The sequence below is a fragment of the Mus caroli genome, unplaced genomic scaffold (genome assembly GCF_978045245.1).
Source record: "Mus caroli unplaced genomic scaffold, Mus_caroli_1 scaffold_7, whole genome shotgun sequence".
Classification (NCBI taxonomy): Eukaryota; Metazoa; Chordata; class Mammalia; order Rodentia; family Muridae; genus Mus; species Mus caroli.
Genome location: NW_028227262.1, coordinates 45,006,131 through 45,020,556, shown reverse-complemented (window position 1 = coordinate 45,020,556; position 14,426 = coordinate 45,006,131). Strand labels below are relative to the sequence as shown.

The 14,426-nt window shown below is 35.6% G+C and overlaps 1 protein-coding gene across 10 annotated transcripts in view; it reads left to right on the top strand.

The window, feature by feature from the left end:
- The window catches only part of Chl1 (cell adhesion molecule L1 like), a 204,733-nt gene that overhangs the window by 118,863 nt on the left and 71,444 nt on the right, over positions 1–14,426 (top strand). For all 10 annotated transcript variants that reach the window (XM_029478803.2, XM_085840207.1, XM_029478804.2 and 7 more), the window contains 3 exons: positions 6,300–6,467; positions 11,649–11,754; positions 13,249–13,436. In XM_029478803.2, coding sequence (XP_029334663.1) covers positions 6,377–6,467; positions 11,649–11,754; positions 13,249–13,436 — 385 coding nt within the window. In that variant the 5' untranslated portion in view covers positions 6,300–6,376. The remainder of the gene's footprint in view (positions 1–6,299; positions 6,468–11,648; positions 11,755–13,248; positions 13,437–14,426) is intronic.

Genomic DNA, 14,426 nt, shown 5'->3' with positions numbered 1-14,426 from the left:
CGTACCCCCAGAGTTCCCAAGAACTAAACCACCAACCAAAGAATAGACACGGTGGGACCCATGGCTCCAGATGCATAGGTAGCAGAGGATGGCCTTGTCAGTCATCAATGGGAGGAGAGGCCTTTGGTTCTGTGAAGGACCAAAGTGTAGACGAATGGCAGTGTAGAGGAATGGCAGAATGAGGAAGCAGGAATGGGTGGGTTGGTGAGCAGGAGGATGGGGGAGGGGGTAGTAGGTTATCAGGTGGGAAACCAGGAAAAAGGATAACATTTGAAATGCAAATAAAGAAAATGATAAAATAAAGAAATAATGGCTTTCCTTTTATTTTTTGGCTGGTTGTGGGGTAGTATATTCCTCAGGGTTCTCTAGAGTAACAGTACTAATAAATTGAATCCCTTTCCATCTATAAAAAGGGGATTTATTGGATGGCTTGTAAGCTTCAGACCAACTAGTCCAATAATGTCTGGCTGTGCATGCAAAGTTCAAGAATCCAGTAGTTGCTCAGTCTACAAAGCTTGCTGTCTTAGCTGGACTTCTGTATAGTCTGGAAATAAAGGTTTCAATGCCACAGATGGACTGGAATAGCTAGAGCTGGCAAGGTGAGGGCAAGTAGACAAAGACTAACAACTTCCTACTTCCAGATCCTTATATAGCCTTCCAGAAGAAGGTATGACCCAAATTAAAGGTGTGTCTTCCCACCTTAAAGTCCAAATCAAATACAGAAGTGGATGCTCACAGCCATCCATTGGAGTGAGCACAGGGTTCCCAATGAAGGAGCTAGAGAAAGTACCCAAGGAGCTGAAGGGGTTGCAGTTCCATAGAAGGAACAATAATATGAACTAACCAATACCTCCAGAGCTCCCTGGGACTAAACCACCAACCAAAGAAAACACATGGTGGGACTCATTTCTTCGCCTGCATATGTAGCAGAGGATGGCCTAGTCGGTCATCAATGGGAGGAGAGGCCCTTCATCCTGTGAAGGTTCTATGCCCCAGTATAGGGCAATGCCAAGGCCTGGAAGTAGGAGTAAGTAGGTTGGAGAGCAGGGGCGTGGGGAGGGTATAGGTTGTTTTCAGAGGAGAAACCAGGAAAGGGGATAACATTTGAAATGTAAATAAAGAAAATATCTAATAAAAAATATCCAAATCAAAGGTTTGTGAACTCCTACCTCAAAAGTCTGGACTAGAAGCAGATTTACTCACTTCAAACCAAGCAACAATAATTTCTTACAGGTGGGTTATCCATTTCTGGAGTGTAGTTCATCCCAGATGTGGTCCAGCAGAAAACCAAGAGTAGCTATTACTGTCCAGAATTGTTCTCATGATACATACAAAGGCTTCCGGGGAAAGGTCTGAATAGCTTCCTGAGGCCTAGAAGACAGAGAAGTCATCCAGTGGGCCAAAGGCCTACAACATTCCAGTAGTAACAAAGGGACTTCTCAGATTGGGGCACAGAGATATACTGGAGGTGTCAGAACACGAGAATGCAGAATGGAGAACACTTTCTTCATCCTTTTCTTTTCCAGAATATTTTAAATCAACTGATATCATATGCAACTAATGTTTTGGTTATATATATTTTTATGTTTGGAGGTATGCTATAAATGATTCTGTAACTCTAAGGGAAGCATGAAAACTAAGTATAATCTTAAAGTAAAGGTAGTATTATAGAATAATGCCTTCACAGGCTTTGGGGCCTACTTTCTGTTAACAGAGATAACTGATCCTAACCCTTGCAGGAACACAATGGCCACTACTATCAGTACTGTTAGGGTTGGTTGACTATTTGGTATTAATTATATATTACCCCACCTGACCAAGAAGAACATCTCATTTCTTACAGAGACTATTATACCTACTGGCATGGATGCACAAGAAAGCCCAAGTTAATTTCCAGAGCAGCATACCGAGCAAGAGCATATGTACAGTAATTCAATAGTCTATGATCTGGCTTGCTATGCTGGTTGCTCAACAGGTCTCAGTAGTTCAGCATATTCTCAGTGTGGAATCAAAAAAAGTTTTGCCTCCCTTCTTTTCCCTTCCAGTGGCAGGCATACGATTAACTTCAGTTATGGAGTAATTGTTTGTAGATTTGTTATCTTAGAATTCCTAAACATACCAGAGGAAACTGTGGATACAGCTCCATTGTAAGCACCTTGTCTAGCCTGTAGCATCTAGGTTTGGTCTGTACCACTACAAACAAACAAAACATGCCCAGATGGATCAAGTAAATCTCCTTGTAATTGGTACAGTAAAACTAACAGTTTGCAAATCTCTGCTTGTCCTTGTCTAAGCGAAATCCTCTAAACTAACCTGCTCGGGATTCCTATCCAATTAGTTGTTCAAGAGAAGTTTATCCAATTGGAAGAGTCAATTATGATGTGATGGGTCTTTGTTTTCTTCTATTCTGTCTCGTAACAGAATAAAATCTTTTTCCAAAAATTTTCTAGAGTAATAAGAGAGCTTTATCCAAATTTGCTACTATGGCATTGAATTGATTTGTCTTGCATTATAGTCAATGCCATAAAACTAAGCCATTAGAAATTGTACCTCGATCTCAAAATACCTTTGTATATCTTGTCTTATGTGTCAGCTCTACCATGAGCTCCAATAATTGCTTTTAACTTTGAGCTCCGGCATGAGTCATTAAACTCAAATTATTTTAAGAAAGATAAATAGGATTGTAATTCTATTGCTGTTTTCTGTTTCAAAATAGAATTACCTAACAATGTGTCCGTTATGTTTCTGACAATGAAATCAAGGCTTACTTTCTTCCTGAGTCTGGTAGCTATTTGTGGATTCAGACTTTACTACTAATGGCTTGCTTAAAAGTAGCCTCATATTTTACCCTTTAAAAATTTTAATGTCAAACCTTATGAGTATACAAATTGCAGGTAAATGGAAGGCAGTTTCTATAGAAGATAAGAAGAATGAACTATATTCTGGAATTGGATATGCATTGAAGCATGTAGTTTTATTGTAAGGCTAAGATTCCATGTACTACCACTTTTGTGTATTTGCTTTGTGATAGCATCTATGCAGCTGTGGCTTGGCTGGAACTTACTATGCATACCAAGTTGGCCTATGATCCTCGTGCCTCTGCCTCTAGCATGCAAGGTTTACAAACACAGTATCATAAGTCCCCCATGTCCTTTTATAGTATAGGATGTCTTGGTTGACCATTACACTTCCAAGTCAGATGGATGTTTTTGAATAATTGGCTTTTATGAACTACTCTACGAGGGCAATTAGAGACCAATCAATTCATTAATCTAAATCAGGAGAATCAATCAATGAGTTTTAACCTAGATGGCTGTCCTTAATTCTGCCCTTTAATTCTGCTTGTGATGATATATTAGATACTAACCTGGAAATGTGGCCTTTTGACATCATCATGGCTTAAAAAGGTTTGTTCCTAACAAATAGAGGGCAATTCATTAAGCACATATGTGAGATGCCATTGAAGCCATGGGTATTAAATATTAATGTAATGAACATTAAATAATATAGGCTAGGAGTGGTATGTCACTATAAGTAGCAGTCTAAGATGGAAGGAAAGGAAAATTCAAAGGGAAAATGTTAATATTTTCTTTGGAGATTTCAATTTTGATGTGGATGGAATGTCTTGAAACTTTATGCTAATGTGTAGAACTCAGATGTTCTTCTAATAAAAGCAATATTCTTATGCAATTTATTGTTGATTAGATTTAGTAATTTCACAAGGAAAATGAGCTGTCAATCATCAGTGATATTTCTTTAAGTTATCATACTTGTAAATGTTCTTAAGCAAGGATAACTGGTTTTCAGATTCCCATTTTTTTCAGATGGACAACTAAATCTGACAAAATATAATATTCATAAAATAAAATGTTTTCTAATTCATATCTTCTGAGGAAATTGTAATAAAAGAGAATCTTGTGCTTCATGATCATTGTAAAATTGCTCAATGTCAATGTACAAAAGGAGCTGCTGACAATGAATATACCCTAAATCATCATATATACATATATATGTATATATGTATACATACATATATATATGATAAGATATATAAATCATGTGTGTATGTGTGTGTATACGAAGAAAGAAAAGGAAAATTCAAAGGGAAAAATGTTAATATTTTCGTTAGAGATTTCAATTTTAAAGTGGACAGAGTGTTTTGAAACTTTATGCTAATGTGTAGAACTCAGATGTTTGTGTGTGTGTGTGTGTGTGTGTGTGTGTGTATTCCTGGCTTTTGTTTGGAATTTTTTGTTTGTTTGGATTTGGGTGTATATATTTATTTACTTATTTATTTATTTATTTAGCATTTTAAATGCGATTAGTCATGTATAGGGAAGATACAAGTGATGTCTAGTGTTGTCAACTTGACAGAATTTAGAATCCCCTAGGAGCTATGCCTATGGCTATTCTTTAGGGCCATTATCTCTACTGTGGTAGTTGAGGTAGGAAAGCCCATCTGTGTGGATGGCACTAATCCCTGGCTAGGATCATGGATCCTAGGATCTGTATGTTGCAAAGGGAAAAGAATTCACAGGCTTATACCCATGTCTGTTTCTAGATTGAAGGCAATGTGACCTGGCTCTCGAAGCTCTTGCTGCCTTGATTTCTCAGTCATGATATAGACTGCATTGACCTTTTAAGTTGTCAGAGTATTTTTATCATCATAGCCACAGCAAAAGAAACTGAGATCAACAGGCTCAGTTATCTCTTACTATCTTTTAGTTTTGCAGTGTTAACAATTGAATTCAAAGAGCAATCACTGAGCTGTCTGCTTGGCTTCTATCTCTTGAGTTGGAGTTTGAGGTGAAACTAGAAGGCCTACACACTTGGAAGTAAATTTAAATGTAGTGATCTGTTTGTTTCTGTATTAATATGTAATGAACAAATAAAGTAATTAACTTTTTTTAGGAATAAGAAAATTACATTTTTGAAGACAATCACATTTCTGAGCAAATTGTTGTATTATCCTCTTATATCTACTGTGGATAATGTGTAGATGCTGCCATAATATTTCATGAAGAAAAATGAACTAACAACAGGAAGGAAAGAAAGTCACATGTTTATGCCTTATTTTATTTTTAAATGGAAGTCAGCTGACAAATTTGCTTCTGCTTAAAACAACAACATACTTGTAAATTTTACTTAAAATATGTTACCTTTTTCCATTTGGGGAATGTGTGTGTGTGTGTGTGTGTGTGTGTGTGTGTGCTTATGTGTGTATAGATATGTGTAGACGTATGTGTACATGTGTATTATATGTGTGTGTCTAGGTGAACACCTATAGGTAAATGATCAGCTGGACTAGCTAGTCAGGGAGTTCTTCCTGCCTCTCCAGCATTGATTTTTGTTACCAGGCCTAGCCACACCTGTTTTTTCCTTTGTTTCTCAGATTCAAACTCTGGTCCTCATGTTTGCAACTTTCATGATTAGCTCTTTTTTTTTTTAAATCTTACATTTTATTTTATTTTATTGGATATTTTCTTTATTTACATTTCAAATGTTATCCCCTTTCGTGGTTTTCCCCTCTTCCAGAAATCCCCTATCCCATAACCCCCTCCCCCTGCTTCTATGAGCATGTTCCCCCCACCCACCCACCCACCCACCCACCCACCCACCCACCCACTCACTCTCACCTCCCCACCCTGGCATTCCCCTGCACTGGAGCATTGAACCTTCACAGGACCAAGGGCCTTTCCTCCCATTGATGCCCGACAAGGTCATCCTCTGCTACATATGCAGCTGGAGCCATGGGTCCCTCCATGTGTATTTTCCAGGCTCTGGCAGAGACTCTTTACTGATCTATTCTGTCTCCTTAAAACCTGCCATCGCGTCCTTACTTTTTCCTCCTGTTTTTCCTAGAAATTCCATCTCATGTTGTGATATTTTGAAAATGAAACTTACTTTACAAGAAGAGTCCAAGATTTGTCTTTATAATCCTTAGTATTAAGCTAAAGAATTGATCGAGGCAGCACTACTTTCTGAATAAATTTAATGAAATTATTCCCATAGCCATAGACACATTACAGTGTAAGAAACAGCAGAAAATACCTAATAATAATAATAATAATAATAAAAAGAAACAGCTTTCCATATAAATCTTAGTCTGACTTACAAATAGGATTCATTGGACTGGCTCATGGCTTACAATATATCATATATTAACTATTATTTGGCTCTTAAATGGTTGTGTTATTAGATAGTAGGTTCATTAATATTTTAATAACTAGTGTGTTTAATTTCTGCTGCATTCACATTTTAAGTAAATTAACGAATATCCTTTCTATCATTTTTTTCAGGTTTCTCCCATTTCCTCAGTGAACAGAAAGTATTAGAGACCCTTTCCAGTCTTTGCACGTTGCCTCCTTTCCGAGGAATGATGGAATTGCCATTATGTGGAAGAGGACTGATCCTAAGTCTAATTTTCCTCCTGTTAAAATTGTCAGCAGCTGAAATACCACTCTCTGGTAAAAGCATAGATTCCCTGTTATGGAAGTTTGTGTCCGTGTTTTAAGTAGAACTCATGTGGATTGAGGATATAATTTTTGTATGCAATATCTGAATTATCATGAAGGTTCACGGTTATGTTTTCTAGGCTAGGATATTTAGCTGCACTCATAACTTTTCAACCTTGTTATTTTGTTTTTCAAACAACCTTAGTTGGTTACAAGAAGTATGATGGAGACAGCAGATATTTGTCATATGTGTAAGATGATATGCAATATTACAAGAAGCTTTGACTTTTGTATATTTAGGTTAGTTTATTTTAAGGAAAAATATGATCTAGAAATTACTAACATTAAAAAATATAACAGAAAGGAATAAATCACATTTTTTAAAAAAGATTTGTTTTCCATTATTTATATGTGTGTTCAGGTGGGCATATATGCATATGAGTGAATGTGCCCTCTGAAGCCAGAAGAGGGAGTCAGATCCTCCTGAAGCTGGGGTAGTAGGTAGGTCTGACACTGGAGGTGGAAAATGATCTGGTCCCTTGGCAAGAGCATTAGCACATGGTAATAACTGTTGAGCCATCTCTCTAGCCCCAGAAGCCTCATATTCTTTGCCAAACAAAAGTCAACTTAAAAATGGGAACATTGACTTATGAAAATAACAAAAAGACATCATAGAATTCAAAGCCTTATTACCCATATTGCCCCCCCCCATCTAGTGTATTTTAGAATATGAATTATTTTAAGTCATTAGTCAGGGGTCTTATGAATATTTATTTATAATACCTTGGAAATGGCATGCAAAACATTAGTCATATATTTCAACAAATTATAATATTAATAGTTCTAAAATAATGCAACTGTAAACACGCTTTCTGTAGTGGTCTGTAAAGGAAAGAATGCAGCTAATTGGGTGATTATTCTACTTATAAAAGGTCTTTGAGATCATGTAAATACTAACGGTACAGTCCTTATCTCAGACAATTTAATCAATATTTAAAGAGTACTAATATTAAAGTTAAATTTTTCTTCTGAAGTACTTAGACTTAATGTGACTAGAAAGCAAGGAAATCACTTGTGATGTGTTTTAAAATCTCCTCTGAATGTCACTCTTAATTACTTTAAAGAAGCTGTTTACAGCACACAGTGTGCTGGTAGTCAGGTGAGAATCTACACTGTTCTGTTCTTACCAGATGCTTGAGCCTCTGTCTCTCTATTTTCATCTGCTAAGAAAGTTCATTTCCCTGTCCTGCATACACACATGGTTATGTTCACATGTGTAATTCTTTTCACATGTAACTGAAATTTTACCACTTGTACAACATGTCAAAATTCACCATTGAACATCTGAGAATATAATATACCCTCACATTGACTATATCTTCTCTCTAAAAGAAATTATGTTATGTGTATTGGGGGCTGTTCTTTATTTTGTTTTGCTTGCATGTGTGCCTGTGCACTATGTACATGCCTGGTGCCAAAGAAAACCTAAAGATGGCACTGAATATGTGGTGCACAGGCACACACGCAGATCTCCTGGAAATGAGCAAGTGTGTTTAACTGCTGACACAACTCTCCATCCCCATTAGATTCTCTTGTATAAGAGTTCATGTCCAGTTAAGGGTAGCAAAGATGCATCTGGTATTCCAGAGTGAAGCCTATGACCTTATTCTCTAAGAAATACATACAGACTCTGTGGTCTTGCCCTTATTCTTCAGTAATGAAGGATGTAAAATGTTGTATTAGCTCATGTCACTTATTATTATTCTGATAGTCTCAGTTACTTACAAATGGTCATGCTGTAATGTCCTCAGACAATTGTTATAAAATATTAATAGCATGTTTTCAGAGCAGCTGAATATTGCCCATTTATTTTGGCACTCTGGAGCACTCCCTAGTAAATGCGACCAAGGCAGGTATCCAATTTGAATGTCAACGAGTCTGGTGTCTCTGTAATTGGCCTAATTATAGAGGAAAAGATTTGTAATGTGGAATATATATTCATACAAACACCCAAAGGTTATTAGCTCCTTTCCCTGAATAATTAGTTATTGCAGACGCTTTACAACCTTAGCAAATTTAAGAAAGAATAATGTTGTAATAAACAAGTTGTTCTCAAGTTATTAGCTGGTATCTGTGGGACTGCTGTTCTTGTGTACCGCCCCCCCCCACCATTTGTAAATGCAATAGAATTAGAACAGGATGAACTTGCAAAAAGCTCAATAACCACTCTGTTTAGAAATGGTATTAATCAGAAACAAGACAAATGCAATGAGTATGTGGATGATTTTTAGCAATTACTAAAATGATGATTGACACCCATTGGATACCATCTGAATTTGAGTCATTGTGTGCAATGTAGTGACAACAACTTTTATTTATTTATTAGACAAAAAGAAATTAATGAAATTTTTAAATTGAGAAGAACTTTGGGCTATTAAGCCTAAGCTGGGTGTTGATGCTTAAATGGTGGCTTGTGGATGTCTCACGAACTCAGAGATACATTTAAATGATGTGTGAGATCCAACTGTTTTGAAAATAACACGCTAGTGTCTGTTCCTCCCCTCCGTGCTGCCATTGTTGTCTGTAATTCTTTGAGATATACGCTAGGACAATTTCTGTTTCCTTAACATGAATAAGGCATGCACACTAAGCTGTCTAACACAGGTGTATTTCATGGACAAGAACTTATATCCATATACCCCCAAACCAAAATAATTTTGCTTAAGCTTAAAGTAGTTGAATCCATAGAACTAAATTAACTCAGTTCTCAACCTCTGAACAACACTGGATGCACTGTAAGATAGGCATAAAATAATTCTGCTGCATTAAAGTGAAAGGATTTTCTTAGTTCTTGATTATATTATTGCTTCTGCACACACATTATTTTTACTTGAAAACATTATTCACAGACAAATTATGGCTGGTCAGATGGTCATCTGCAGATATTTTTCCTTAGAATGAACCCAATAATTCTGAAACTTCAAGATAAACTGGCAATATAAATGATAACTGTCAATGACCAAATCTGAGTGTTCAAGCAAAAAATAATATTCTTATACAAGACTTGTGTTCTTTACTATAAGTCTGAACAACAACAACAACAAAAACAACCTTTCCAAACATCAGTGACTTTTCCAATTAGTTCAATGCTGATGTTAAGTAGAGGGACATTTTGATTGTCTGTTACAAAATGTGTAAACATTTGTCAGATCTACATAGCTCACCAAACCCATAATTTTTCTAAAGACTACTGTGGAGTGGTCCAAAAATCACACATAGATAAAAAGTTAGGTAAAATTTTACAGTGTAGAAGAAACAAATATGTCAGGTTTTAGATTTCATGTCATAATAATTGCTTAATAAAAATTAATAATGCTAATCACCTGACTGGAATATATAATTCCCCATTCTTTTTATTTAGGGCTGGGGTTAGGGCTAGGGTTAAAGTCAGGGTTATAATAATGAAACTCTTCCCCTGGTGTTTAGAATTTTTCATAAAATGTTATTCATTTTAACATATTATTAGATTGAATTTAAAGAATTTTTAAGTAAATACACTCAGTTTTAACTTTTGCTGTTTTAAACATTGTTACTTATAGTCCAATTGAACAGGAGCATGTTGGGTAGCTTGCAGTTTTTAAGAAGGCAAAGAAGCCCAGAGTTGGCCAGTGTCACAGGGTTGCAAGTCCTTTCTGTGCCTTTACAGTTGAATTGTACTCAGTAATTACTTCCTTGGCTACAAACTGTATTTCACAAAAACACTATGCCTACGTCAGTTCCTACTACTGACTGATTTGTTATAATAACCTTACAAGCCAATAGTGTAAAAACTCAGTTGTCAGAATTGTACTAAAGAATGACTCAACTTTAGTATGATTAAGTGCTCACCTGCACTATAGCATTATGTACATCATTATCTGTGACTTTCGTCAGCATCCATGTATTTTTTGTATTCTTATTTTAAGTTGATTTTAGAAGGGGTAATAATGGTTCAAATAGAGAACAGATAAAACATGAATTCATGAATGGGAAATGTCAAATACTTAGGAAGATTGTAGAAACGTTTTTCTCAAAATAAAACAATAGACAGAAATCAAATAAAAATCTTTTGCAATAAATATGGATTTTTAGCAGTTTTAAAGGAACCATTAATCAATGGTTTCAGGCTATGAGAACCACTATAATAATGCATTGGTTGTGAAATGGTTTTAGCATTTATCCCCAAAGTCAATTCTATTATATTCATATCTGCAAATTTATCATACACTGATAATCCAATAATAGAAAAGTCTGTAATGTGGAGGCTATTTAGTGAAATATATTATGTGGAATGAGAGGTAGAAAATGGCCTATAATAGAACTATCAAAAAAGACATAGGATATCATTTGGGTGAGAGATGCTAAATTAGTTCATTATGATATTTAAATAGAAATAAGAAAAGTGACAAAGATAAATTTCCAAGTGACAGAAACGTGTAAAAATGAATACACATGACAGCATAAATGCAATACCAATCATTTTTTGAAAATAAATACTTTAAAGTCTCAATAAGATGGTTTTTATTTCCCGGTGTTAAAAACTTATCACATATTTCCGGAGTTAACTGAAATTTATATGTGAAGCAATATAAAGTGATAGCAAGCAATGTTTTCTCTAAATATAAATATATGTGCATAGAAGAAGTCAAATTCTTAGATTAGTCTTTTACTTACTGCATTAATTCCTCTTCTCATTACTATGGTAGAGTACTTCTCAAAAAGCACCAATGTGAGGGAGGGCTCTTTCTGCTTCGTGATTTGACTGGGTGGAGTCCATTTTGGCAGGGAAGGAGGTGAGAGGCTGATATGATGGGTCAATAGTCAGAGTCGGTCCATAGACAGGAAGCAGAAAGGGATGAGTGGCATTGAGTTGGCTGCTCCATTTTTCTCAATCCAGGTCTCCAGCACCTTAGGTGGTGCTGTTCACATTTCACATTCCTGGTGGCTCTCCTTTTCTTAGCTAAACCTTTCTGGAAACACCCAGATAGATGGTCTCAGTCGTATGTCTCCTGGGTGACCCTAAAAGCAGTCAAGTTGACACTGAAGATAAACCATCACACTTACCAATGTAGAAAACGCATGTTGTTCTCAATTGTTTAATCTTGTCTCATGCTTGCAAACCTCATTATTCAAGTATACTGCTTTGATGTTCAGTTCAACAGGTTCCAACAATTGTAAAGCAGTCATACGTGCAGGTGGCCTTTCCCTTCGATGAGTATTTTCAAATTGAGTGTGAAGCGAAAGGAAACCCTGAACCAATGTAAGTGCATATTAGTGAATATATATTGATGGAAATTTATAGTATGCTATTTTAATGTGACTTTCATCAGGTAGAATATTAATTTGCATGTGACTGAAGCACAGATTTTCTAGAAAAGGGTAGTATATCTACAAATTTAAAATGTATTTATTTCACACATGTCACAAAAGTATGGTTACATTATTATCCACGAAGGAATTCATATTTGGGTAGAACTTAACTGTGTACTTCTTTTGTCAAATACAACTCTAAAATATTCTTTCGAAAGCTACAACCAGCTCTTATCTACTAATGTACTCTCATTATTTATAAAGAATTACTCTGTAGAAATAATGGAAAGTAAATTCATCAAAGGGTAAAATTATAGTTTCTTACCATTATTTATTAGAGGAAAAACATTGAAATGGGGGAAATAACATAACAAAAATGACCTGTCATCATGAAATTATTTTAATGCTATTGTAAAACTAACAATTTTAAACTGGGAAATGTATATTTAACATCATTTCAAATATGTCATAGAGTTGAAAAAAAAAAGATAAAAATCCAGGTAAAAGGGGATGAACAGAGTTCGCTTGAGTGTGTGTGTGTGTATGTGTGTGTGTGTTTGATATGTTTGTGTGTTTTCTACACACAGACATTCACAAAAAGTAGCATTTTCTATATTTATCTTTACTTCATGTGCTAAAGTATAGTAGTGATCAGCCTCCAAACGCTGACACCATTGCATACACTTGAAAGATTTTGCTGAAAGGACCCAGATATAGCTGTCTCTTGTGAGACTATGCCGGGGCCTAACAAACACAGAAGTGGATGCTCACAGTCAGCTATTGGATGGATCACAGGGCCCCCAATGGAGGAGCTAGAGAAAGTACCCAAGGAGCTAAAGGGATCTGCAACCCTATAGGTGGAACAACATTATGAACTAATCAGTACCTCGGAGCTCTTGACTCTAGCTGCATATGTATCAAAAGATGACCTAGTTGGCCATCACTGAAAAGAGAGGCCCATTGGTCTTGCAAGCTTTATATGCCTCAGTACAGGGGAACGCCAGGGCCAAGAAGTGGGAGTGGGTGGGTAGGGGAGTGGGAGAAGGGTATGGGGGACTTTAGGGATAGCATTGGAAATGTAAATGAAGAAAATACCTAATTAAAAAATGAAGAAAAAAAGAAGAAAATATAAAAAAAAAAGAAGAAAAAGTATAGTAATGATCCAGAATTATATCTCTAACCAGAAACATTTTCAAGATAACGTCAATTAAAAAAAAAAAAAAAGAAAAAGAATAGGCCTGCCTTCCATACTTTCTCTTGTTTTTCATGTATTTACCTTGCTTGAAAGATTGCTTGATATATTTTATACACTGTTAAGATCTTTTGTGTATATTTAAAACTCATACATTTTCTTGGTTTTATCATTTGTGCATTTGGTTATTAAAACCTTTTAAAAATAACAAATGTCACTAATACTTAGGGTGAATTTTACTTTATCATCTAGATTTTCATGGATGAAGGATGATAAGCCTTTTGATCTTTCTGATCCTCGGATAATTGCGACTAACAATTCAGGCACATTCAAGATCCCAAATGAGGGCCACATCTCTCACTTTCAAGGAAAATACCGCTGTTTTGCATCTAATAGACTAGGAACTGCAATATCAGAAGAAATAGAGTTCATAGTTCCAGGTAAGTGTTCAGGTAGAGATTGAATTGACAGTTGGTCTAGTGAAGTGTTAAATGGACATAATAGCATCTAAAGAAATAAATTAGTATGAATTTAATTAGTGTATATTTAATTATTAGAAAAATTCTCATCAGAGTCTTGATATTTACAGTTTAGATTTTATGAGAAAGTAGCATAATCACTCTGTCAGCTTCACTAACCATCTACCTAACCTGGGGAAAAGTAATTCGTTTTGATATATGATGATGGTTAAGTGTATGATTAGTTAAACCTAGCTCAGTTTCAGTAGCATATGATCTCAAGCCTCTACATCAACACAAAGACATTCTTTGATAATGCAGCTTAGTTCAGATCTCCTAGCTCTTCAGTATCTATATTTTCATGTATCTTTCTTGAGGATCCAAGATGATAGCATATGGCACTTCAATCAAAGATTATAAGAAATAAGCATACATAGTTATTTATAGGCTTTTAAGTGCTTTGAGGGAAATTATCTAGACAATTTCTTCACCTACTGTCATATGAAGATAGGCTAGCTAGATAATTCCAGTTAAACAGTCATTTCTCCATAGGAGAGGAAATCCAGCCACTGGCAATGAAGACAATAAATAGAAGTCATGACAAACTACACACCCTTTGCAGTTAAAGCTATGGAATCACTGACATAGTTTACTTCTGTGCCTGAAACATCCACTCATTTGTTTCACATGACCTATGATTTCTAATTCCACACAGCTCTAACCCAAAGTTTTATATGGTAAAATCTTATATGGAAAAATATCAGTCAGCCTCCATTGGACAATTTCTAATGGGAGAATCTTAGAAAGGTAAAGAATTCAAGGAATATTCCAGACCTGATAGAATTTGGTGCCTTGCTAGGACTGTAGGGAGGAACAGAATGTCCAGAAATGTTAAAGAAACAAAGATGAATTAGTTATTTGAAAATTGAGAGAGATAACTGTAAATTGTCTACTTTTTATAAAATTCTAGAG